Here is a 26,935-nt window from a genome sequence, read left to right on the forward strand (position 1 = left end):
ATTTACTCGGTATGCATAGTACAATATTTTGATGGAATGTGTAATTAAAAGACTAACGTTAAATGTCTGGTAAGGCTTCTAGATAGACCCAATGCCAACAGCTTTTAAGAGTAAATTTACTAATTGCTTGTTATTTTAACCAACAGGAAGACAAAAGTATATACAATTGGATGGATGGGAGGGCTTCAGTATTCGGGTATTTTATTGTTAAATGCCTGTTAATTCATGCTGTGGTTCTGACAAAGTGAAGATAAGAAAATAGATACGAAAACACTTTGAAGACCAACGTTTTATTAATTTTACTGTGGGAAGCCAGGAGAGAGACGCCGCGAACAAGCTCCAGTGAGGCAGTGTCTCCGTATTTGTAAAAGTCTCTGCTCTCACAGAACTGTTATAACCTCCTTAAATACCAATGACTGCCAAAAGCACAGACAAGAGGGCAAAGCATCTGTGAACCTGCCAGGGGTTTGACCGCTCGGTCCGCGCATGCGCAAGCCTGGCTCCAGCCTCCGTGCAGGGTTGGGCCGAACTCGGAGGGCGGAGTGCGGGCCACGTGGGGTCTCATAACGTCATCTCCGGGCGCCGAGGGTGACTGGACTTGCGGTGGGCTTCCAGGGCTCCGCGGCGCTGCGGGCCGTCTTTGCTGGATACCGGAGGGCGGAAGTGCAGTTGGGCTCGACTCCGACCTCCGCGCAGGTGCCTTCTGCGGCTGCGCGAGCCATCGGGACTCCGGGCTGGTGCATCTCGGCGGGATAGTGTGTTGGGCACTCTCCACCTGTGCAGGAAGCCGGAGGAGAAGCCGGCGCTTCTAGTAGGGTATGTGTGTGTCTGTCACCCCAGTGTGAGGAAATGCCCTCAAGAAGAGGGTTGGGGAAGTGCCAGGTAGGTGTGGTGAAAAGGAGGGGCGTGTGCGGCGAGAGGAGCGCTCCCCCGGGCGGTGGTGGCGGGTGAAGGTGGTTCCTCCGAGGAAGGTGGCGTTGCCCAGGCGCCGCCCCCGGAGCTCTAGCGCCGGCTGGAGGGTGTAGCCTGTGTGATCTCTGGAGGGAATACGTCCGTTCCTTTCTAAGGTAGGAAGCCTGGGTGTCATCGCACGCTCTAGAGTTTAGTTCAGGACCTGCATTTTTCGTGGAGTAGTTATTTAGATCATAGTTATTTCATAGGCAGTTCGATTCTATCCGAAATCTGTGGAGTTTTCCCCAGTTTATCTTCTCAAAGCATTCATTAAGTCTCATTTTAATAATATTTAGTGCCAAAAAATCAATTTCCCGTTGGCAAAGCACTTTAATATACTTTAATTATACTTTGGATTATTTTCAAGTCACATCTGAAGTTGAGGAGCTTAGGGAAACTGGATTGGTTCTAGATTTTTCTGAAGGGTGTGAAGGCACAACATGTTTTTAGCACGAATCAGAACCCAGAGGCTGTCAAACGGCACTGAACTTTTAAAGCCTTCTAGAATTTACTTGATAAATTTCGGAATTTTGGGGACTGTGTGTACTTGGGTCTGAACCGAATTATTTTGTGATTTTTCCATAAAGGGAGTTGACTGAATTTTGAATTTGAAAGTAAAATTCAAATTTTCACTGGGCTGAGGGTAGCAGTTGAGGGAAATTTTAGAATTTTATATTGGATTTGAGCATGTTCTTTGATCCACCATGGTATGCTGATTAAAATTGGGGGAAAACGAACAGAATGATACTATATGGATAAGGGATTTTAGAATAATATGCAAGCTTCATGTGTAGGTTCACTTTATTATTTAATAGATACTAAGTGCCAGTTATGTGCCAGGCACTGAACGAAAAATAAACGAAACAGTAAGCAGTGAAGAAGACAATAAAAATTGCTGCCATCATGAAGTTCACTTTGAGGTTTGGGGTGGGGAGACATTAATTTAAAAATTAATTAAAGTATATGTGAAGTGGAGTGGTGAAAAGTGCTGTGGAGAAAAAATAATGAAGGGGAATGGGACATGCTGGTGTCATGGAAGTTATAGTGATGGCCTAAGAGAACATGACATTTGAGCAGAATCCTAGTAATGATAAGGAAGGGTGCCATGTGGATGTAGTGAAAAAGGCCATGAGAACAGCCAGAGTCCGTGAGGCAGCAGCATATCAGCTAGTTCGGCTGAACCAGGGGAGCCAGTTGGAGAGAAGTAGATAAGCAGGTCAGAGTAGGTGGTTAATGTTAGTCGCTCAGTCTTGTGTCCGATTCTTTGCAACCCCATGAACTATAGCCCACCAGGCTCCTCTGTCCATGGGATTCTCCAGGCAAGAATACTGGAGTGGTTGCCATTCCCTTCTCCAGGGGATCTTCCTGATCCAGAAATTGAACCCAGGTCTCCTGAATTGCAGGCAGATTCTTTACCTACTGAGCAACCAGGGAAGCCCCAGGTCATATAAGGGCCTGGTAAGACTTTTTTTTTTTTTTTTTTTAAACACTTTTAGTTTTTACTTTGAATGAGATGGTCTGGTTTTGAGTGGCTTTCCAGGTGACTCAGTGGTAAAAAATCCACCTGCAGTGCCGATCTCTGGGTCAGGAAGATCCCCTGGACAAGGGAATGTCTACCCACTCCAGTATTGTTGCCTGGAGAATTCCAAGGACAGAGGAACCTGGAGGGCTACAGTCCACGGGGTTGCGAAAGAGTCAGATACGACTAAGGGTCTAAACAACAAAGAGTTTTGAATAAAGGAGTGAAATCATCTGACTTGTGTTTAAAAACTTTTTTTTCCTGATTACATTGTTATCTCTGCAGCAAGTTGTGGAAATGTTGAGACCTCTGTTGGTAGACTATGGCATTTATCTGAATTAAAGGTCACAGTGACTTGGATCAGTGTGGTAATAGTGGAGGTGGTGAGAAATAGCCAGGTTCTAGACTGGTGTCTAAACTAGAGCTGGTCAGCTGTGAAGAGGGGTCATGGTTGACTCCCAAATTTAAGGCCTGAGCAACTAAAGAATGGAGTTACCACTTAGTGGTTTGGGGAAGAGGAGAGAGGGAGATCTGAAATCATTTTCAGTTTTGCACTTGCTAAATTTCCAAATGAAATGTCAGTATACAGTAGTGTATGTGGAACCAGAGTTCAGAAAAGTCTCGGTTGAAGATACGAATGTGGGAATTGTTACTGTGTAAATGATATTTAAAACCCTAAGAGATCTCCAAAGGTCAGGTTCAGGACCTCAAGACATTTCAACATTTGGAGGTTGGGGCAAGTTACAGACTATCCCCCAGGATGGGGGTGCACCTGTTCCTTAAAACCCCTGTTCAAAACGGGTGATCCTTAGTAACCAGAAGAAGGAAATAGTTAAAAAGCCAAGTCATTAGCTGAGAGAGAGTAAGGAAGCGGATGTGAAAATCTGAGAAGAGAGAGTTGATCTGGGACAGTGGAAGAATAAATGGACTAGGGAAATATGAGAACACTGGGCAGTACTCGGAGCCCACTTTTGAATTTAAAGGGAGACCAGCCCAGCATATTTTTAGATGTTTACAAATTTACTGGTAGTAGGCATTTGATATTTTAAGTAATTTGTGGATAGTTGGGGATTTTGTCAGCAAAAAACAGCTTCAGGTAGTAGGTTAGCTGTTCTTGGTTTGTAGCATAAAAGGGACTGTTAATTGTGCATTACATTCTTATCCTCACTGTACTGTTTGCTAAGTGTTTTTGGTTGGACTCACCTGCCATTTTTCCAGGCTGTGAATTAGATGTAGAAAATACAGCAGTCAGGTAGTAGCCTTTGCCCTAAAGAAGCTTATTTCTAATTGAGATGTCTGTTCTTTGGAAATGTTCTCTTCAAGTTGGACGCGTGGTTTGAGATCACTGTGTATGTATGAGAGGGAAAAATATTTTTCTAAAATAATAAAATTCACTGAATTTAAAGTGTGATTGTTCCAATTTAGGGAAGAGTTTAGGTGGAGAAGTTTCTTAAGTGGCTGGTGTAACTTTGGGGTTTATGTATTTTATTTATTTATCTATTTTCCGGTGTTTAACAAAAATTCCAGAACCTACGATGTGCTAATTGTGCTACCCTCCCAGATGCAAAGGTATATATGACTCAATTTTTGCTGTCAAGGAACTCACAGGTCAGTTTTGGGAGGGGCAAGGGTCAGATAAGATAAACTTGACTGCAGTGCATTGTTATACCATGTGACAGTAAAGATAAATAATAAGTAATTAGATTGTATCTGCTTAGTGGACGGCTTCCCAGGAAACTGATATTAGGTTCACTCTTAAAAGAAGATTAAAAAAAAAAAGAGAGAAGATTAAGCATTGGCCAAGAGAAGGGGCAAAGGGTATGCAAGCAGAGGGGCCATGGAATTAAATACATATTCCGTTTTTCCAGTTGTTGGTTACTAGGTGCTAAACACAGAGCAACCTGTGACATTAGAATTATCTTCAGTTTACAGATACAGAGGTTTGGAGATGTCAGGTTTGTTGTCCAAGGACTCACAGCTTGCATGAGGATATCAGCATTGAAACCCCTGTCAGTCCAGTTTCAAAACGTCTTAACTGCCTTACTCTGTTGCCTGCTGTAAGCATTTAAATCTTTTCAGTCCTTGTCTTTATCCCTCAGCCAGTCTTTCTACCAACTTCTGTTCTTCATTGGAAAAGCCTCCTACCTGTCTGTTTTCAATCCACTGCTACCAGTCTAGGTCAGGCACTCATTATTTTATGCCTTAGTTGCTGACATTGCTTCCTGGCTATCCTTTCTCTGACTCAGATCTCCTTTTGTGCCTTTTGTGCACTGCCACCAGATTTGTTGTTGTTGTTCATTTGCTAAGTCATGTCCTACTCTTTGCAACCCCATGAACTGCAGCTTGCCAGGCTTCCCTGTCTTTCACTATTTCCCTGAGTTTGCTCAAACTCACATCCATTGAGTCAGTGATGTCATCCAACCATCTCGTCCTCTGTCACTTCCTTCTCCTCTCAACCTCCATCTTTCCCAGCATCAGGGTCTTTTCATTCCATCAGGTGGTCAAAGTATTGGAGCTTCAGCTTCAGCATCAGTTTTTCCAATGAATATTCAGGGTTTATTTCCTTTAGGATTGACTGGTTTGCTCTCCTTGTAGTCCAAGGGACTCTCATGAGTCTTCTCTAGCACCACAGTTTGAAAGCATCAGTTCTTCAGCTCTTAACCTTTTTTATGGTCCAACTGTCACATCCGTACATGACTACTGGAAAAGCCATAGTTCTAACTATACCAGATAAGTGTTTTTATTTCACCATTATAAAACCTCACAGCTTGTTGGATAAAATTGAAAACCTACAGTTATCTATTTGGTATACTTCATGATCTAGTTACATTATATATTTACAAATTTGACATTAAAGGAATAATAATTGCTTTTATGTCTCAGCACTTACTGCGTCCAGTACCATGTCGCATACTTTATAGATTTTTTTTTTCTAGAACAACCCTGGTAACTTTTACAGTTAAGGAAATTGAGACTTAGTGAAGTAAAGTGACTTGCTTAAAATCATGTGTGGTAGTAGAACATGTCACGGTGTCAGCTCTTCTGTTGTCTACTGCTGTTCCCAATATGTTTCCTAAAAGTTGGCTCATATATTGCTCCTGCCACTTCCTATCTTTGCTGATGCTATATTGCCCTGCTTGGGTTATTTGTCTTTTCTTCTGTCCATATTTTACCCATTTTTCAAGTAAAGTATCTTTTAAAATTCTTCCCTGAACACTGTAAGTTCTGTTAATATTTAAATTCTTCCCCTCCTCCCTTATGAAAGCACTCACAAAGTAACATTTAATTATAACCATGGACATTTTGGAGTTGAAAGGGATGTTTGACAATTAATATGGTATGGTGGAAAGAATATGAGATTGAAAATCCTACTGCAGTAGAGGAAAAGTACAGGTGCAGTGAGGTTCTGCCTGATTCATGCATGGAAGAAAGGCTGTTTTGAGCAGGATCCTGAAGGCTGTCCAAGTTGGAAGGCAAGGTGGGGAAGGCTGCTTTAGGTTAGAAACCACCAGCATGAGCACAGCTGTGGAGAGGACATGGAAGTGCATGGTGTGTTAGCAGATTTGTAATCAGTACCTTCTGGGCAGTGCCTGTAGGGGCTTCCCTGGTGCTCAGACAGTAAAGAATCTGCCTGCAATGCAGGAGACTTGGGTCCAGTCCCTGGGTCTCGAAGATCCTTTGGAGAAGGGAATGGCGCCCCAGTCCAGTATTCTTGCCTGGAGAATCCCCATGGACAGAGGAGCCTGGCAGGCTACAATCCATTGGGTTGCAGAGTCAGATATGCCTGAGGTTTTTAAAAAATGATACCACCATCGTCATTGTCATCGTCATCGTGAAGCCCTCAGCGTCTGCCACAGAGCTGGGCGTATCAAATGATCAAATTGTGACTCTATAGTGAGTATTACTAGCAATGCTCAGTGCATAATTTTTGGTTATATTTTCCTTTACTCTTATAATTCCAGTTTACACTAGAAAATACCTTTGATTATTCTAAGTTCTTGAAGTTTTTGACTTTTTAAACATTTTTTGAGACAACTCTTGTTGGTTCTGTAAATTATGATGACAGATACATCTTATAGTACTAGTACTGTGTTACAGGCATTATTGTAAGTATTCTACACGTATGAATTTAATTTTCATGTCTCTCTTACATGGTCAGTGCTATTATTCCCATTTTACAGATGAGAAAACTGAGACAGAAGTAAGCGGTGAAGAGTTCACTTTAGATAAGCAGTATACTTTTTTGGGGCTTGAGTGGATGTTGCAAGTATAGTTTCACTTTGGCTGTGGTTTGTTAGTTGTATATGTAATTTTGAAATGGTTACTTCCGTGATCTCTTTAAATAAATAATAGCTTTACATTTGGAATTTGTTGTACTGATTTTTGCATTCATTCTAAAGAATGCCCACCATGTAGTTTTTTGAAGTAAATCTTTATGGCATTCTTGATTTCCTATAATCTTTGTTTTGGAGCAGGTTCATTTATTCTTACAAGGATCAGACTAATATTCTTCATTTTCTTTTCAGTTTGGCTTTGGCTGAAAATAATTTAGCCTATATGTACTGCTTTCACCACTGGAAGAATGACAGATGACAAAGATGTGCTTCGAGATGTGTGGTTTGGACGAATTCCAACTTGCTTCACCCTGTATCAGGATGAGATAACTGAACGTGAGGCAGAACCATATTATGTAAGTATGCTGGTGATGGCAAATGGGATGTCAGAACTTTGTCCATTTCTGTAAAGAAAGCTCTTAAGAACCAGGGGGCTGGTTTTCAACACGTTGTACACAATTAATATGTGCTTATTATGGAAAAAAAATTAGGAGACACAGATCTGTGAAAAGAAGGAAGTAAGAATCGCCTCTAATCCTACTGCTCAGAGGATAAAAGCACTGCTGACATGTTGATACAGGACCTTCTTGATTTTTTTTTCTTACACATCTATAGTATATGATAATGAATCATAAGTTATGTGCGGTTTTTTAACAGGAAGCTATTTTGAAAATGATAGGTTCAGATTTGATTCTTTTGTATTCAAAGCAACTATTTAAATTCTTTGTGATAGCTGAGTGAACATATGAACGTGAGTGTGTATTCATATGTTCATGAGTTAATACAGAGAATATGAAATACACTGTGTAATAACATAAATTGTTGCATGTAGGCTTGTGGGTTTGAGTTAGTGTATTATCTGTTCTAAAAAGAGAGTATCAGTTATCTTCTGATTTTAGTCTCTTTTTTTTTCTTTTCTAACTGCTGATATGATCCAAACTTAAGCATCTGTCAGTCAGAGATAATAGTATCTTGCTTTTTCACTAAATAATCCCGAGTAGGCAAAGACATTCTCATTTACTGTCATTTTAGTTTTTCCTTTGTGTCTCAAGTACAGTCTTCCCAGGTGGTGCTAGTGGTAAAGAACCTGCCTGCTAGTGCAGGAGACATGAGACATGGGTTTGACTCCTGGGTTGGCAAGCTTCCCTGGAGAAGGACATGGCCACCCACTCCAGTATTCTTGCCTGGAGAACCCCAGGGACAGAGGAGCCTGATGGGCTACAGTCCATGGGGTTGCGAAGAGTCAGATACAACTGAAATGACAGTCTGCACGCACATCCAATATTATTTACTCAGGAAGATCTGGAGAAGTGGAAGTACATCTGTGGTGCAGGACTCTCTCTTGTTTCACTTTAGTAGAACTTGCCCCTGGCCTTCTCCCCTGTGTGCTGGCAAGGCAGCACTCGTCCCCTACCTGCCCCAGCTGAGGATAGTCAGACGGCTGGAGGAAGCTCCTTTAGGGGCCCGTCCTCTAACTTGTTGAGTATAGGAACTGTTTCGTTTTTCTCTGTGCGTCCTTGAATCTGGAATATATCACACAAATGGTAGATACTCAGTGCATGAAAGTCTCTCCACCCCCATGTTGGGGGTTTGTTTAAATTTTCTGGGTTTTCTAACTGAATGATAATTTCAGAGAAATTGGGTAGTCTTTTGTACTTATTCAGATAATCATAACTGATTATATAAATTTGAGTCATTTTTACTTTGGAAACACAACAATTTTCCGCCTTTAGAAAAACTTCCATGGTTAAAAATGAAGAGTGATCATAGTTTATTTTTAGACACATTTCATTTGTTAGATGTATTTTCACTCTTCTCCCTCTGTAGTTTGGGTTAGGATATCATTTAAGTTTGTTTCCAAACTAGCTTTTGCTATTTTAATGAAAACTTTTAACCTTGGGCAGCTTTCTAATAGTACTTACACGAAGGAGTGTATTTGTGTCCAGTTGGTCAAAGTAGTGAAAGCTAAGAGTTATATGATTTAAGACTGTTTACTTTTAAATTAGAACATGATGTTTGACACATTTTCTGCACTTAAAAAAAGCAAGTAAAGAATATAATATTTTACCTTCCTTACCTATAAATCTGTTTAAATATGACAAGACCATTGTGAGAACTAGAGGGTAAGTTATTTTTTGTTTCTAATTGAATTAAAAATGGTAGAGTACTGGGATTAACTGTTGGAGGAAGAAGATTGTTTTTAATACTAATTGATTTTTTTTTCTTGAATTCTTCCTAATTCTTCACCCAAAAGAAACTCTATATAGTCATTGTGATCATGTTTTTTCAGATTATTGGGTGACAGGCATATAATAAATATTAAACAAAGAACTGAACTTTAAATCCATGCAGCATAATTCAGATTTTGCTCTTTAAATGCGTGCATGCATAAGTGTAGAGAAGGAAATGGCAACTCACTCCAGTGTTCTTGCCTGGGAAATCCCATGGGCAGAGGAGCCTGGCAGGCTACAGTTCTTGGGGTCACAAAGAGTCAGATAAATACTGAAGTGTAAGAAAGAAAAAGTGATGGTGTGAACACTCACCTAAAGCCAGACATCCTGGAATGTGAGGTCAAGTGTACCTTAGGAAGCATCACTACAAACAAAGCTAGTAGAGGTGATGGAATTCCAGTTGAGCTATTTCAAACCCTAAAAGATGATGCTATGAAAGTGCTGCACTCAATATGCCAGCAAATTTGGAAAACTCAACAGTGGCCACAGGACTGGAAATGGTCAGTTTTCATTCCAATCCCTAAGAAAGGCAATGCCAAAGAATGCTCAAACTACTGCACTATTGCACTCATCTCACACTAGTAAAGTAATACTCAAAATTCTCCAAGCCAGGCTTTAACAATATGTGAACCATGAACTTCCAGATGTTTTAGTTTTAGAAAAGGCAGAGGAACCAGAGATCAAATTGGCAACATCCGCTGGATCATCGAAAAAGCAATGGAGTTCCAGAAAAACATCTGTTTCTGCTTTATTGACTATGCAAAAGCCTTTGACTGTGTGGATCACAATACACTGTGGAAAATTCTGAAAGAGATGGGAATACCAGACCACCTGACCTGCCTCTTCAGAAACCTGCATGCAGGTCAGGAAGCAACAGTTAGAACTGGACATGGAACAACAGACTGGTTCCAAATAGGAAAAGGAGTACATCAAGACTGTATATTGTCACCCTGCTTATTTAATTTCTATTCAGAGTACATCATGTGAAATGCTGGGCTGGATGAAGCCTGAGCTGGAATCAAGATTGCTGGGAGAAATATCAGTAACCTCAGATGTGCGGATGACACCACCCTTAATGGCAGAAAGTGAAGAAGAACTAAAGAGCCTCTTGAAAGTGAAAGAGGAGAGTGAGAAAGTTGGCTTAAAGCTCAACATTCAGAAAACAAAGATCATGGTATCCAGTCCCATCACTTCATGGCAAATAGATGAAGAAACAGTGGAAACAGTGGCAGACTTTATTTTTGGGGGTTCCCAAACCACTGCAGATGGTGACTGCAGCCATGAAATCAAAAGACGCTTACTCCTTGGAAGAAGAGTTTTGACCAACCTAAACAGCATATTAAAAAGCAGAGACATTACTTTGGCAACAAAGGTCCATCTAGTGAAGGCTGTGGTTTTTCCAGTAGTCATGTATGGATGTGAGAGTTGGACTATAAAGAAAGCTGAGTGCCGAAGAATTGATGGTTTTGAACTGTGGTGTTGGAGAAGACTCTCGAGAGTCCCTTGGACTGCAAGGAGATCCAACCAGTCCATCCTAAAGGAAATTAGTCCTGAATGTTCATTGGAAGGACTGATGTTGAAGCTGAAACGCCAGTACTTTGGCCATCTGATGCGAAGAGCTGACTCGTTTGAAAAGACCCTGATGCTGGGAAAGATTGAAGGTGAGAGGAGAAGGGGATGACAGAAGATGAGATGGTTCGATGGCATCACTGACTCAACAGATGTGAGTTTGAGTAAACTCTGGGAGTTGGTGATGGACAGGGAAGCCTGGCGTGTTGCAGTCCATGTGGTCGCAAAGAGTCGGACGCAACTAAGTGACTGAGCTGAACTGAAGAAAGAAAATGCTGTATACAAAACCACTAGCAGTGGTTACTATTAGAATTATTATCAGTAAACATTTTAGTGCCAGTATGATTTTAGTTCACATGTCTCTTTGTTGTAAATTAAGCTTGAAAGTATTTTTAATTGCTTTGAGTTATAATAATGATACTGTTTTAAAGAGCTAGATGAAATGAGATGAAAATTTGGCCTGAGAGCTAGTAGACTTCTTTCCCAGACTTGCTTAGAGTTCAGGTGAGGTGATACAACAGGGTTGTCATTATGGCCTGAAGCGTCCATTCGTGTTCAGGTGGAGGTGCAGGAAGGAAAGGTGAATGGAAATATAGTTTCCTTTTATTAATGTTTATAGCTTCTTTCTTAGAAACTAGATTTTAACATATCCACTCTGTACCAAATTTGTAAATTAAATAATTTTTATTCAAAGAGTCTTCCAAGATTTTCTGTTTCAGTTGGAAAAGCTTATTAATGTTAGATACATTTCTGCATTTTGATTTGTTGGCTCTATGTAAATCTTTCAGCCAATTCTATTTGTCATATCATTAAGAATTATATCTTATATTACAGGGAGTATCAGGAAAGAACTTTCCTAAAAACAAAGCAACTTTTCAGTTTTTGTTGTTTCTGTTATATTCATTTGAACTGTTAACTTTTCCTTTAGATTATCCAATATAAAACATACACACTAAATTGCATTCATATTTTGTGACTCGTTACCAGAGGTAATCATGCAGATGTGTGATAATTGATCTGAGTAGACCCTAAACTTTTCCCAGCAGTCCATTTATGTTCCCATAGTCAACTGTGTCTGCCCTCTGCTAGGAATCCTTCTCTGAGCCCTCACCTCACTTCCTACTTCACAAAGAAAATAGAAACCACGTGACAGGACCTTCCTTAATTTTCTGCCACCAACTCTGTAAAGCATATCTGCACAGATATGCACTTCGGTGCATATCTGCACAGAAGAGAAGATCTGCACTTCTCTCCTGTTTTAATGGAAGAGGTGCCCTTTCTTCTCGGGCAAGGTCCAACCTTCCATTTGTGTTCTGGATCCCATCCCTTCTCTATTTATTTTACTTTCAACTTTTTCTGTCTAGTGACAGCTTCTTTGCAGCATTTATATTGTCTCAGATCCTTCCTATACTGTAACAGACCTCTTTGACCCCATCTTTCTTTCAACCTCTTGCTTTTCCTTCACAGCCAGACTTAGCAAAAGGATTGCTTGTACTCATTGTCTCCTTCCCACCTCCCACCACTTCCTTCACTGTAATCATATTCTCACACTGCTCCAAAAGAACTGTTCTTGTTGAAGTCCTTAATGACATCTCTTTAAAAAATTTTGATTTTTTATTTTTTAACCAGACCTTGAGTCTGCTTTTGAACTTTGATTTGCTTGATCTCTCAGCCCTATTTGATGTTGTTGGCTGTTTCCTCAGTTTTATCACACTGTCCTCTCGCTCTGCAGTGCCTCATCCCTGGTTTTGCTCCTGTGGTCCCCTTTGCTTTGCTTTTTTTTTTTTGGTCCATGTCTCTAGTTTTTTGCGGGGTGGGGGGGAGCTTCCCTGATAGCTCAGTTGGTAAAGAATTCACCTGCAATGCAGGAGACCCCGGTTCAATTCCTGGTTCTGGAAGAATTGCTGGAGAAGGGATAGGCTACCCACTCCAGTATTCTTGGATTTCCCTTGTGGCTCAGCTGGTAAAGAATCCGCCTGGAATGCTGGAGACCTGGGTTCAGTCCCTGGGTTGGGAAGATCCCTTGGATAAAGGAAAGGCTATCCACTCCAGTATTCTGGCCTAGAGAATTACATGGATTGTATAGTCCATGGGGTTGCAAAAAGTCGGACATAAGTGAGTGACTTTCACTTTCTCTATTTTTTCCCCCACTAGAGCTCTCACTCCATTTTTATGTCTTTGTTGAGCATTTTTATCATAACAGCTCCCCAGGGTTTTTCTCCTGAGCTCCAGACCTGTATGTCTTTCTGCTGATAACGTCACTTAGACATCTCAAAGGAACTCTAACTGAGTGTGTTTGAAGCTGGACTCATCATCTTTACTCCAGAAAACCTGGTCATCTGCCACCTTCTATTCTTGTTTTATCATCCAGCTGGTTAATTACTCCTATAGCAATTAACGTGGGGCTCATCCTTTGATACTGCCTTATCCTGTATCCCTGACATTCAGCCATAATTGAGTCTGTCTGATTTTACATCTCAGATACTTCGCACTTTTCTTATACTTTTCATATGCCATGATACAGCCTAGTTCAGACCACCATTTAAAAACTAAGGGATTTTATAATATTAACTGATTTCCCTGGTTTCAGTCTTGCCCTCTTTCCATTTTCCAGTCTGCACAGTTAGAGTAATCTTTTAAAAACACATATCTAATCTTTCCACCTGCCAGCTTAAAACCTTTAGTGGCTTTTCACTGCCTTTAGGATCCTTAATGTAGTTTACAAGGTTCTTCATGATCTGGTCCCTTGCTTCTTCAGTACTATTCTGTCCTAAACCTCTACAGTCCTGTCATATTCAAATTATTATAATTCCTCATGTGCCAGTCTTTGTCTTTCTGTATTCACACCATGCCTTCTTTGCAGTTCCCTCTGCTAGAATGAACAGAAGTATCTCCCACCCCTACTCACACCCAGACATCCAAGTCCACCCGTGTTTGGTTCGTTCTGTTTCCCTTTTGACTCTTGCCTTAAAATTGACTTCCTGTAAAGGCCTTCCTTGACCTTTCCTGTAAATTTCTTTGCTGTTTGCTCCTATAACATCCTTTACTTCTTTACATTCATCATATTTGTAGTTTTGTTTTTACTGTCTTCCTCTTAAGCCTGTAAGCTTCATGAGAGGAAGAACTCTTTCTGTCTCATTCACTGCTCTGTCCTCATCGCCTAGTGTGATGCCTCACACATTGAAATGAAACAGAATTCTAGTGTATTTTTTATTTATTCATTTTAATTGGAGGCTAATCACTTTATTGTAGTGGTTTTTGCCATACATTGACATGAACAGCCATGTACGTGTGTCCCCCATCTTGAACCCACTATCCCATCCCTCAGGGTTGTCCCAGGGCACTGGCCTTGAGTGCCCTGTTCATGCATTGAGCTTGGACTGGGTATCTGTTTCACATATGGTAATATACATGTTTTAATGCTATTCTCTTAAATCACGCAAACCTTGCCTTCTTCTACAGAGTCCAAAAGTTTGTTCTTTATATCTGTGTCTCTTTTGCTGTTTTGCATATAGGGTCATCGTTACCATCTTTCTAAATTCCATATATATGTGTCAATATACTGTATTGGTGTTTTTCTTTCTGAGTTACTTCACTCTGTATAATAGGCTCCAGTTTCATCCACTTCATTAGAACTGATTCAAATGCATTCTTTTTAATAGCTGAGTACTATTCCACTGTGTATATGTACCACAACTTTCTTATCCATTCGTCTGCCAAGGGACATCTAGGTTGCTTCCATGTCCTAGTAATTGTAAACAGTGCTGTGGTGAACACTGGGGTACCTGTGTCTCTTTCAGTTCTGGTTTCCTCAGTGTGTATGCCCTGCAGTGGGATTGCTGGGTTGTATGACAGTTCTATTTCCAGTTTTTTAAGAACTCTCCATACTGTTCTCTATAGTGGCTGTACTACTTTGCATTCCCACCAACAGTGTAAGAGGGTTCCCTTTTCTCCACACTCTCTTCAGTACTTATTATTTTTGGCTTTTTGGTATCAGCCATTCTGATCAGCATGAGATGGTACCTCATTGTGGTTTTGATTTGCATTTCTCTGATAATGAGTGATGTTGAGCATCTTTTCATGTTTGTTAGCCATCTGTATTTCTTCTTGGGAGAAATGTCTGTTTAGTTTCTTGGTTCATTTTTTGATTGGGTCGTTTATTTTTCTGGAATTGAGCTGCATGAGCTGCTTGTATATTTTTGTGATTAATTCTGTCAGTTGCTTCACTTGCTATTATTTTCTCTCATTCTGAAGGCTGTCTTTTCACCTTGCTTATAGTTTCCTTTGTTATGCAAAAGCTTTTAAGTTTCATTAGGTCCCATTTGTTTATTTTTGCTTTTATTTCCATTACTTTGGGAGGTGGGTCATAGAGGATACTGCTGTGATCTGTGTCAGAGAGTGTTTTACCTATGTTTTCCTCTAGGAGTTTTATAGTTTCTGGTCTTACATTTAGATCTTTAATTCATTTTGAGTTTATTTTTGTGTATGGTGTTAGAAAATGTTCTAGTTTCATTCTTTTACAAGTGGTTGACCAGTTTTCCCAGCACCGCTTGTGAAGGAGATTGTCTTTTCTCCATTGTGTATTCTTGCCTCCTTTGTCAAAGATAAGGTATCCATAGGTGTGTGGATTTATCTCTGGGCTTTCTGTTTTGTTCCATTGATCTGTATTTCTGTCTTTGTGCCCATACTGTGCTGTCTTGATGACTGTAGCTTTGTAGTATAGTCTGAAGTCAGGCAGGTTGATTCCTCCAGTTCCGTTCTTCTTTCTCAAGATTGCTTTGGCTATTTGAGGTTTTTTTTGTATTTCCATACAAATTTTGAAATTATTTGTTCTGATTCTGTGAAAAATACCATTGGAAGCTTGATAGGGATTGCATTGAATCTATAGATTGCTTTGGGTTGTATACTGATTTTCACTATATTGATTCTTTCCATCCATGAACATGGTATATTTCTCCATCTATTTATATCATCTTTGATTTCTTTCATGAGTGTTTTATAGTTTTCTATATATAGATCTTTTGTTTCTTTAGGTAGATTTATTCCTAAGTATTTTATTCTTTTCATCACAATGGTGAATGAAATTGTTTCCTTAATTTCTCTTTCTGTTTTCTCATTGTTAGTATATAGGAATGCAAGGGAGTTCTGTGTATTAATTTTATATCCTGCAGCTTTACTATATTCATTGATTAGCTCTAGTAATTCTGTAGTCATGTCTTTACAGGTTTCTATGTAGAGGATCATGTCATCTGCAAACAGTGAGAGTTTTACGTCTTCTTTTCCAATCTGGATTCCTTTTATTTCTTTTTCTCCTCTAATTGCTGTGGCTAAAACTTCCAAAACTATGTTGAATAGTAGTGGTGAGTGTGGGCACCCTTGTCGTATTCCTGACTTGAGGGGAAATGCTTTCAGTTTTTCACCATTGAGGATAATGTTTGCTGTGGGTTTATCATATATGACTTTTATTATGCTGAGGTGAGATCCTTCTAAGCCTGCTTTCTGGAGGGTTTTTATCATAAATGGGTGTTGAATTTTGTCAAAGGCCTTCTCTGCATCTATTGAGATAAACATATGGTTTTTATCTTTCAATTTGTTACTGTGGTGTATCACATTGATTGATTTGCAAATACTGAAGAATCCTTGCAGTCCCTGGGATAAAGCCCACTTGATCATGATGTATGATCTTTTTAATATATTGTTGGATTCTGTTTGCTTGAGGATTCTAGTGTATTTTGATTCTCTGTTTATTAAGTGAACCTCTAATTTTATAACTGAAAATTCTTGGACAAAATAGGATTTGGTGTAAACAAATAATATTACCGGCACTTTTCCCCTGAAACATAGGTAATCTGTTGTTTTTGTTTAGTTGCTAAGTTATGTCTAGCTCTTGTGACCCTGTGGCCTGTAGCCCACTGGGCTCCTCTGTCCATGGGATTTCCCAGGCAAGAATACTGGAATAGATTGCCATTCCCTTCTCCAGGGGATCTTCCCAGTGCAGGGATCAAGCCAGCATCTCCTGCGTTGCAGGTGGATTCTTTATTGCTGAGCCACCTCGGAAGCCAAGTAATCTATACAACTATGTGAAACATGTATTCCTTATTGGCTATACAGAGAAAAAAAAATGTATCACATGTGTCATACCAAGTGCTGAATGAGGAATAAGAGAATGAGAGTCCATATAGTGGAGTGTATCCCTGGAGGGGTTAATCCTTTTGGTATTAAAAGAACTTGAACCTTGAAAACATTAATTGAAGTGAAATAAGCCAGACACAAAAGGACAAATATTTTATGATTCCATTTAGATGTAACTAGAAGGGTCTAGTTCAGAGCCGGAAAGTTAAAAAGTGATTATGGAAGGCTGGGAGGAAGAAGGGAAAGTGATAGTCTCTCAGAAGTGTCTCATGGACTGTACCCCACCAGGCTCATCTGTCCATGAAGTTCTCCAGGCAGAAATACTGGAGTGGGTTGCCACGCCCTTCTCCAGGGATCTCCCCAACCCAGAGATCAAACCTGGGTCTCTGCGCTGCAGGCAGATTCTTTACCGTCTGAGGCACTAGGGAGGAAGAAGAGAATGAGGGGATTATTGTTTAATAGGTACAGAATTTGATGGAAAGTTCTGGAGACGGGTAGTCGTGGGTGTCACACGGGTGCCCCAGCAGTGTCAGTGTGTCTAATGCCACTGAACTCTTTGCTTAAAATGGTTAACGTGGCAAACTTTATGCTAGGTATATTTTAATGTAGTTTTACAAAATGAGCTTGAAGTAAACCAGTGAGATATATCAAGGAAAATTCTTGTGTGATACAATCCTAATGTAGAAGGCAGGGCGATGCTTTTGTTGTTATTCTCTTTCCATTTTACCTATTTAAACATTTACTGGATAAACTGTATCTGTACCTATTCTAGTTTTTTCTTAGTGTTACTATATTTATATTAGTTACACAGATTACTCCCACAGACCAATATAGACCAGAAGATTCCAGCTACATTTTAGTGTCAGTGTGGATTCTGTCTTATGAATGAGCATTCTTTTAAAATTTATCACTTTTGGCCTTTCATCACACTTTAACCTTTGGCATCTCTGATTCTTTATCAAATATTTATTATACGCCTCTCATAAAGGAGGCACTATTTTGGCCATTGGGAATGTTAGCCGTGAACAAAACAGATGAAAACCCTTGTTTTAATAGAGCTTACATTTTAATGTTACTCATTCCTTATTGGAAAGAAATTTTTGTATCATGAAAATCATTTGTGAATTTTTCACTAACTCTAGTTGAACCTTGTACATGCAGTATGAAAGTGAAAGTGAAGTCACCCAGTCGTGTCCAACTCTTTTGCGACCCCATGGACTGTAGCCCACCAGGCTCCTCCATCCGTGGAATTTTCTAGGCAAGAGTACTGGAGTGGGTTGCCATTTCCTTCTCCAACATGTAGTATAGGTGTTTCCAAAATCAAGAGCTGATACCCACACTCATTTATTCCTGATTTATCTTCCTTCTTATGATCTCTGTAGGTGAATATCATTCTCTAACGAGTAGATAACTATGTAATGCCCAAGAAACTGGTTAAAGTCCTGGACTTAATAATACAGACGAACAGATTATATTTGGACGAATAGATTATATTTATTTATTTTTAAAAAATGGCTAATATACCATGCTATTTTAATTTCTTAGAGACTGTCCATGTTTCATCTGTACTTGATTCTGTCCTTTGTGATGCTAATTAATTTTTCTTTGTGATTTCTTTAATAGAATATGGTTTTGACAAGTTACTAATATTTAAACTGTATGTAAAACAGAAGTGATAATAATACTTCCTGTAAAACAACTAATGCTTTTCCTTATACTTAGTAACTTTTAGTTTCCCTTTTCTTTTCTTCTCTAATCACATTTTAGTTGTTTCATTAAATAATAAAAGAAGAGCTTCTGGGGACTTCCCTTTCGGTCCAGGGGTTAAGATTCGATGCTTCCAAAGCAGGGTTTGATCCCTCCCTGGTCAGGTAACTAAGATTGCACTTGCTGTGTGACATGGCCAAGAAATTTAAACAATTTTTTAAAAAGAGTTTATGTTCTGTTCAATTCACACTCCTATCCTGCAGCTGATTCCTAGTATGGGCACCTTTTTTCCATACTGGAACATTCCAGCTACCACTCACAACTCTTTACCTTGTAGCCCCTAGGACTACTGTAATGTTCGCTTATCTAACTGGAGCCTGTTACCTCTATCTTCATTGATTAAGTATCGATCCCTGAACCAGAATATTTCTCTTTGTATATAGTCCCCAGCCCAGTACATAATTTTGTTTGATTCACTGATCAAAAAAACATAACTTTGAATAAGCAACATGAAAAGTGATGCAGAGTTCCATTCACAGAAGCAGCTGGAAGAGAGTAACAAACCATTTTACCAGCAAAAGAAAACAGAACCTTACGAAAGCAAGAAATGGCTGGAGCTTCTCCTGCAAAGGAGGAGAATACATGAATTTTTGCCAAGTTCCTCCTTCTATCTACTTGTAGGTTCTTTAAATAAATCATTGCTCTCTTATGTTTTCTTTCTGGGCTCCTTTCCTGGGGGGGAATAACACTGATGGCCTTCATACTATTCCAGTTCTTACTATACCATCCTCAATGTTCCTTTCCAGACTTTTCTCTCTCCAAAGCCCAAGTAGGTCCAGCCTCCATAGGGACAGATTAGTGTTGACTGACACTAGCAGGACCCCAGTTCATCAGCATTATATTAGAAGTTTGTGCTTTATTGCATTTGAAGATGTGAATGTGTAGCTCAAAAGTTAATCATCTAGTATCTCTTACCTCCTTCAGATTTCTTCATTAGTTCAGTTCAGTTCAGTCGTGACTGACTCTTTGCCACCCCATGAATCGCAGCATGCCAGGTCTCCATGTCCATCACAAACTCCTGGAGTTTACTCAAACTCATGCCCATCGAGTCAGTGATGCCATCCAGCCATCTCATCCTCTGTCGTCCCCTTCTCCTCCTGCCCCCAATCCCTCCCAGCATCAGGGTCTTTTTCAATGAGTCAACTCTTCGCTTGAGGTGGCCAGAGTATTGGAGTTTCAGCTTCAGCATCAGTCCTTCCAATGAACACTCAGGACTGATCTCCTTTAGGATGGACTGGTTGGATGTCCTTGCACTCCAAGGGACTCTCAAGAGTCTTCTCCAACACCACAGTTCAAAACCATCAATTCTTCAGTGCTCAGCTTTCTTTATAGTCCAACTCTCACATCCATACATGACCACTGGAAAAACCATAGCCTTGACCAGATGGACCTTTGTTGGCAAAGTAATGTCTCTGCTTTTTAATATGCTGTCTAGGTTGGTCATAACTTTCCTTCTAAGGAGTAAGCGTCTTTTAATTTCACAGCTTTAGTCACCATCTGCAGTGATCTTGGAGCCCCCAAAAATAAAGTCTGACACTGTTTCCACTGTCTCCCCATCTATTTCCCATGAGGTGATGGGACCAGATGCCATGATCTTAGTTTTCTGAATGTTGAGCTTTAAGCCAACTTTTTCACTCTCCTCTTTCACTTTCATCAAGAGGCTTTTTAGTTCCTCTTCACTTTCTGCCATAAGGGTGGTGTCATCGGCATATCTGAGGTTATTGATGTTTCTCCTGGCAATCTTGATTCCAGCTTATTCTTCTTCCAGCCCAGCGTTTCTCATAATGTACTCTGCATATAAGTTAAATTAGCAGGGTGACAATATACAGCCTTGACATATCCTTTTCCTATTTGGAACCAGTCTGTTGTTACATGTCCAGTTCTAACTGTTGCTTCTTGACCTGCATACAGGTTTCTCAAGAGGCAGGTCAGGTGGTCTGGTATTCCCATCTCCTTCAGAATTTTCCACAGTTTATTGTGATCTACACAGTCGAAGGCTTTGGTGTAGTCAGTAAAGCAGAAATAGATGTTTTTCTGGAACTCTCCTGCTTTTTCGATGATCCAGCGGATATTGGCAATTTGATCTCTGGTTCCTTTGCCTTTTCTAAAATCAGCTTGAACATCTGCAGGTTCTCGGTTCACGTATTGCTGAAGCCTGGCTTAGAGAATTTTGAGCATTACCTTACTAGCGTGAGATGAGTGCAATTGTGCAGTAGTTTGAGCATTCTTTGGGATTGCCTTTCTTAGGGATTGGAATGAAAACTGACCTTTTCCAGCCCTTGACTACTGCTGAGTTTTCCAAATTTGCTGGCATATTGAGTGCAGCACTTTCACAGCATAATCTTTCAGGATTTGAAATAAGTAGCTCAAGTGGAATTCCATCACATACTAGTTTTGTTCGTAGTGATACTTTCTAAGGCCCCCTTGACTTCACATTCCAGGATGTCTGGCTCTAGGTGTTACATTAGTTATCACCAAAATTTGTTCTAATTTCCAGGCCTCCCCTACTTTTCCATTCCTTCTTTCTCATCTCATGTAGTATTTCCTTAACAGATTTCCTGTCTAGAATCTTATTGCAGTCTTTTATATACAATGGTTAGAATAACCCTTGAGTACTGTTTCACTTTGGGGTTTCCCTGGTGGCTCAGATGGTTAAGAATCTGCCTGCATGTGGGCAATGCAGATTTGATCCCTGGGTCAGGAAAATCCCCTGGAGAAGGGAATGGCTATCCACTCCAGTATTCTTGCCTGAAGAATTCCATGGACAGAGAAGCCTGGTGGGCTACAGTCCATGGGGTTGCAGAGTCAGACATGACTAAGCAACTGACACTTTCACTTTTTTCACTATTTCTCATCATATCATTTTATTTGTGGTATCATAGTGGGCTTCGTTGTTTATCAAATGAAATCTTCTAGCTGACCTTTAAAGGCCTTTCTGTTGCTGCCATGAAGTATTTTTGTAAGTACTTTTTAGGAGTTGTTTTTTTTTTTTAACCTCCACTTTATTTTAGCCTTGTAGATGAGGATAGATTATGTCCTTGCCTTGGTGTTCTTCACACAACTGAGTCAGTACACAGTGATTGTGATTGTGAAGTTGCTCAGTCTTGTCTTTGCGACCCCATGGACTGTAGCCTACCAGGCTCCTCAGTCCATGGAAAATTCCAGGCAGGAGAACTGGAGTGAGTTGCCATTCCCCTCTCCAGGGGATCTTCCCAACCGAGGGATCGAACCTGGGTCTCCCGCATTGCAGGCAGACACTTTACCATCTGAGCCACCAGGGAAGCCCCTAGTACACAGTAGATTATCAAAATATGATGGATCAACTGAGAAGTCTTGATTGATAAGTCAACGTGTACATAACACTGAGTTAATGATTATCTTCCCATAAGTTGAATTACCTCAGGTGAATCATATTAATTTTCAAGTTAAATTTGATAGAACTAATAAGTATCCTAAACAGTATGGCTTCTGATTGCATTGTATTTTTATTTGGAGAAAAGTTTTACAGAAGGATTACACATAGACTTGTTTATTCTAGGCATTTACCCTATAAGCTATACATCAAGTAATGACCTCATAAGAAATTTTAAGTCATCTTAACCTTTAGCCTTTGATTTTCTATAAAAAACAGTTTGCTTTGTGTATAATATTCAAAATAATGGAAAAAACATGGCTGTTTTTCAGAATATTCAAAATATAGTTTAAAAGCCTATTTAGTGTATTTCTTTTTGAAAAAATAGTAAATAAATATGGTTTTATAAATTTTCATTTCAGTTGCTTTTGCCAAGAGTAAGTTATTTGACGTTGGTAACTGACAAAGTGAAAAAGCACTTTCAGAAGGTTATGAGACAAGAAGACATTAGTGAGATATGGTTTGAATATGAAGGCACACCACTGAAATGGTGAGTGAATTTTTCTGCATTGTTAAGCATTGAGTATATGATAGCTTTAAGAAGATATAGTGCCTTGCAGCAGTTTTTTAAAAGTTCTGTGCAAGAAATCACTAGTCTAGCTCTATAATACAGTGGATTTTAAATCAATACTAAAATATTTTATTGGAAATATTTCTGCCTTCTGTTTGGATGCATAGGACAGATTTACATATTTTCATCAACAGATTTTTTTTTATATGACATGATAATAGTATATTTGGTTATGGGTTTTTTTTAAACATATATTTAAAATATGAATAAGTCACTCTGTGATACTATTCAGTTTTGTTTCTGTCTCTAAAATCTTTATAAACAGATCTTTATATACACATGACTACCTGAAGGGGCATCTTTCAAACTGATTGCCACATACAGTTGACGACTGTGCTATAAGCACATGTTGTTTAGCTTTGGTCTAGTAGTTAAAGTATATTGATTTCCTTTTTATGTGAAAAATAATTTTGATGATATATCAGAGTACTATTTTTTTCAGAAACATTTAAAATAAATATCCTTTTTCAGAAACATACTGAAAATAAATCCCAATCTTGGCTTATCTATATCTACAGATGATGTAATTTTGTGTTTCCTCTGTTACCGGGAGCTTTGGTCATTGTGCTTCCAAAAATATTTAAGGAAATTGAAGAAGTTACAGGGAGAAGAATAAAATCACCCAACATATGCTGAGATATAGGTTTTGAAATGCTGCCATGTAGGTGTAGTTAAGTGAAAAAGGTATAGACTGAGTCAAGCTTTAAGTGAAATACTAAGAATATAAATAGTTTAATAATGGACTTGCTCTCTGAATCTGGGAATAGTAAAAAATGAAGAGTTTTAAGAGGCTTAAAGCAAATAAAAGAGAGCTAGTAGGTATGTGATAAGTACAACTGTGTTGAATCCAAGGATCATTTATAAATAAGGAGTGAACTTTTGGAACTCACCTTGTGCTGATTAATTTCCAAGAGTAGTTAGATTTCTCTTAATGATTCAGAAACATACAAGGTAACATCTTATATTGAGTCATGTCACTAACCTTTTTTTTTGGTATAATGTTCATTTTTTAATCAAAACAGAATACGGATCTTCATAATCACATTATCAGACTCATTATGACTCTTGAATAATTCTAGACCTCAGGCAGCATAGATAAGTGAATGTTTTCTGTTTTCTTTTTATTTCTCAGAAGAATTGGAGGTTTTGGAATGGGAAGGTGGCTTAAAAGAAGTATAAGAGCAGCAAGGATCAGGAGAGTAGAGGGAAAGGAAGGAGGGGGAAAGATTGTGGGTGAGTAGCAATAGGATATATCTATGTTCTTGACAGTTGTATCTGTATTATAGTTGGATATTGAAATTGTATTGCTTTATGTGCATTAGTTGTCGATTTGGAGAAGGAAATTGCAGTCCCCTCCAGTATTCTTGCCTGGGAAATCCCATGGCCAGAGGAGTCTGGCGGGCTACAGTTACCGATTACCATAAGAAGAACTGATGTGATTGACAGTGGGCTTTTTAGTTTTATTGTTGTAAAGCGTGGTTTCTCAAGAAGGGATGTACTGACGTTTGAAGCCAGATGATTCTTTGCTGTGGAAGGGCTACTGTGTATGTTGCAGTATTTTTAGCAGCAGCCCCTACCCGCTATTGCCAGTTGAGATAATAAAAATGTTGCAGGGCACGGGATGCAAAACCACCTCCAACTGAGAAACTTTGGAAGAGATGAGAAACCTCAATTTAGCTTTTATAGTAAATGGTTATTAAGTCTTTGTCTTTCAGCTGCTATTTTAATTCATCTTGTGTGGTGATTATTTTTGTATTTGATGTGATTTGTCTTCTGTAGGTTTGTATTCTATATATGATATCAGTAAATGACATTTGGTCCCATTTCTCCCTGTTACGTTGTTTTCAAGATATGTGTTCCTACTTTGTCATTATTTATCCCTTCTGAAAATCTTTTATTAAAAAGAGCGAAGTTGTTTTTCCTTTTAGAGAACTTATGTGAAAGCAGTTGTGTTCACATTGTCTTCATTTTAGTTTTGGGGGTGTTAGCTTTTTATGTATGGTATCAGTTTCATAGCTATGTCTTGTGCACTCATTTAATGACTATTAAAAATTTTTTATAGTATTATTTATTTATTTTGGCTGTGCTGGGTCTTCATTGCTTTGTGGGCTTTTCTGTCATTGTAAGATCCGGGGCGACTCCCTTGTTGCTGTGTGCAGTCTTACTGCTGTGGCTTTTTGTTGTTGCTGAGCAGTGTCTCTAGGCTGTGTGGGCTTCAGTAGTTGCAGCTTCTGGGTTCAAGAGCACAGGCTCAGTAGTTGTGCCCTATGGGCTTAGTTGCCCCGCAGCATGTAGGATCTTCCCAGATCAGGGATCACACCCATGTCTCCTGCATTGGCAGCTGGATCCTTTACCCCTGAGCCACCAGGGAAGCCCTTGAACTGCTTTTGATACAGCGTTTCCTTTAGTATTGTTAGGTACTCTGTATATTTGAGGAATGAATAATTCACTGGGGCATGAGTGTAATCCAAAGCCTCTAGACTAAGTTCTGACTTTTTCTCTCTTTGCTCCCAACCATAGCCGTTTTCTCCTGTGTGATAAGTTATTTTCCTGGAAATAGGCTGTCAATATCTACCTAGCATTTAAGCACTGGGCTTCATAGGATAGGATAATCATCGTAGAGAAGCAGCTCCCACTGAAGCTTTGTAAGACTTGGACTTTTGAGACCATGAAGATGTCTAAAGAGTAGCGGAGGACTTCCCTGGTGGCTCAGTGGTGGAGAGTTGGCCTTCCAGTGCAGGAGACACAGGTTCAATCCCTGATCTGGAAGATACCACATGGTGCAGAGCAGCTTAGCCTGTGCTTCACAACTCTTGATCCTGTGATCTAGCGCCGAGGAGCCTCAACTGCTCCCAGCCTGCAAACGTGAGCCTGCACATCCGAGACCCTATGCTCTGCAATGAGAGAAGCCGCCGCAATGAAAATCCCGAGTCCTGCAGTGAAGAGTAGCCCTCTCTTGTCACAACTAGACAAAAGCCTGCAGCAGTGAAGAACCAGGACAGCCGAAAATAAGTAAATTATTAAAAATTATTAAAAAAAGAATAGAGGAACCTTTATTTGAGTAGGATGATGATATCTGCCTTATGCTTAATTCTTTGGAGTTTTAAGTAAATTCAAGTGAGAGAGAAAATCAAATACCAGTTTAGGCAATTCCTAAAAGAAGGAAGAAAATATAAATTGATATCCTTTCTCTCTATAATAACCCTTTCTATTTATATTATTTTGCAGATATTTAATCATCTATGTGAGGGGCTTGAGCAGGTGCTTTGTAGCTTAAGCAGTGGCTCAGAAGAGGTGATAAGTAAATGTTTGTTGAATGAATTAATGAATCTAAGTTTTTTATAAAACTGAGACTCAAATAAAATAACTTACTCAAATGAGCAAGTAGGACCATATATTCAGGCTCTCAGTTCAGGGATCTTTTTGCTATATGTGCTGATAATTCTTTTTATTAGTTGTTGTTGTTTTCTCTGATTCTGTATGTTCTAATTACATGCTAAATTGTCCATATTAGAATAGAAAAATATTTAAGAACAGTGGTATGCATATAATGAATACTTAATATGTTGTCGATTTGTAAAGAGGTGCCAAGGAGACTTTATCTGTTTAGTGCTTTATCTTCTACATTCTTTATGTCTTTAATGTTTAAAAATTATATGGGAAATGAAAAAAGCTGATCTTAAATTAAGGATCTCTTTCTTAAGAGTATTTGAGTTGATTAGTCAGCAGAGGGTGCTCTAACATTACACTTTAAGGGATAGTTTCTTGTTACAAGAGTCAGAAATGACTGAGCGACTTTCACTTCACTTCTTGTTACCCTAACTCAATTGTTCAAATTTGTTACTTTCATGTTAGGCTTATTTTAAGAGAAAAGACCTTGGTTCTTTAAAGAATACTTTGTTAGTATATCCTAATGCTAGTTAGATCTTAGACCTCTAGGTACAAAATTTAGAAAAAGTTCTCTGTCAACTGTAAAGCATGTCTCTACTGGGATATTATTGTTTTGTATAAATTGACTTATTTTCAAGACTGACTATTGGAAATAAGTTGTTGAAACTACCTTTTAAATTTAAAGAAAAGCAACAAATACTGATGTAGGTCTGAAGTTGTAGACATACTATGTCCATTGACCCAAAATTTAATACTGTACCTATGTGATTTCAAAAGTGAATTTTAACAAAATAACTTTTACATATTAATTGTATAAACTGTACAGGCTCTGCTCTTATATCTAGTCATTTTTCTAAGGTGGTGAATTTTTAGAATTTTATAAGTTATTCTGTTAACTAGATTTTTGATATGTGGCTTACTTATTAACATTTTATACATGCCATATCCCTTTAGTTGGTTATTTCTGTACTTTTTCATGCAAAAGAATAGACTTAGAAAGCTGAGACACACAGTACTAGCCTGTAATTGTTTGTACCATAGAGAAAGGCAAAATAGATT

At 39.1% G+C, this 26,935-nt stretch overlaps 1 protein-coding gene across 10 annotated transcripts in view; it reads left to right on the forward strand.

The window, feature by feature from the left end:
- The first annotated feature begins 558 nt into the window (after positions 1 to 558).
- The window catches only part of ATG5 (autophagy related 5), a 195,133-nt gene continuing 168,756 nt past the window's right edge, over positions 559 to 26,935 (forward strand). For 3 of the 10 annotated variants that reach the window (XM_070450032.1, XM_070450034.1, XM_020898960.2), the window contains exons 1-3: positions 561 to 816; positions 6,997 to 7,160; positions 22,278 to 22,405. In XM_070450032.1, the coding sequence (XP_070306133.1) occupies positions 7,053 to 7,160; positions 22,278 to 22,405 (236 nt within the window). In that variant the 5' untranslated portion in view covers positions 561 to 816; positions 6,997 to 7,052. Of the gene's footprint in view, positions 817 to 988; positions 1,068 to 6,996; positions 7,161 to 22,277; positions 22,406 to 26,935 lie in introns of those variants that run through there. The other 7 variants (XM_020898957.2, XM_070450035.1, XM_070450036.1 and 4 more) reach the window with 4 other exon arrangements.

Source organism: Odocoileus virginianus, chromosome 19, assembly GCF_023699985.2.
Source record: "Odocoileus virginianus isolate 20LAN1187 ecotype Illinois chromosome 19, Ovbor_1.2, whole genome shotgun sequence".
NCBI lineage: Eukaryota > Metazoa > Chordata > Mammalia > Artiodactyla > Cervidae > Odocoileus > Odocoileus virginianus.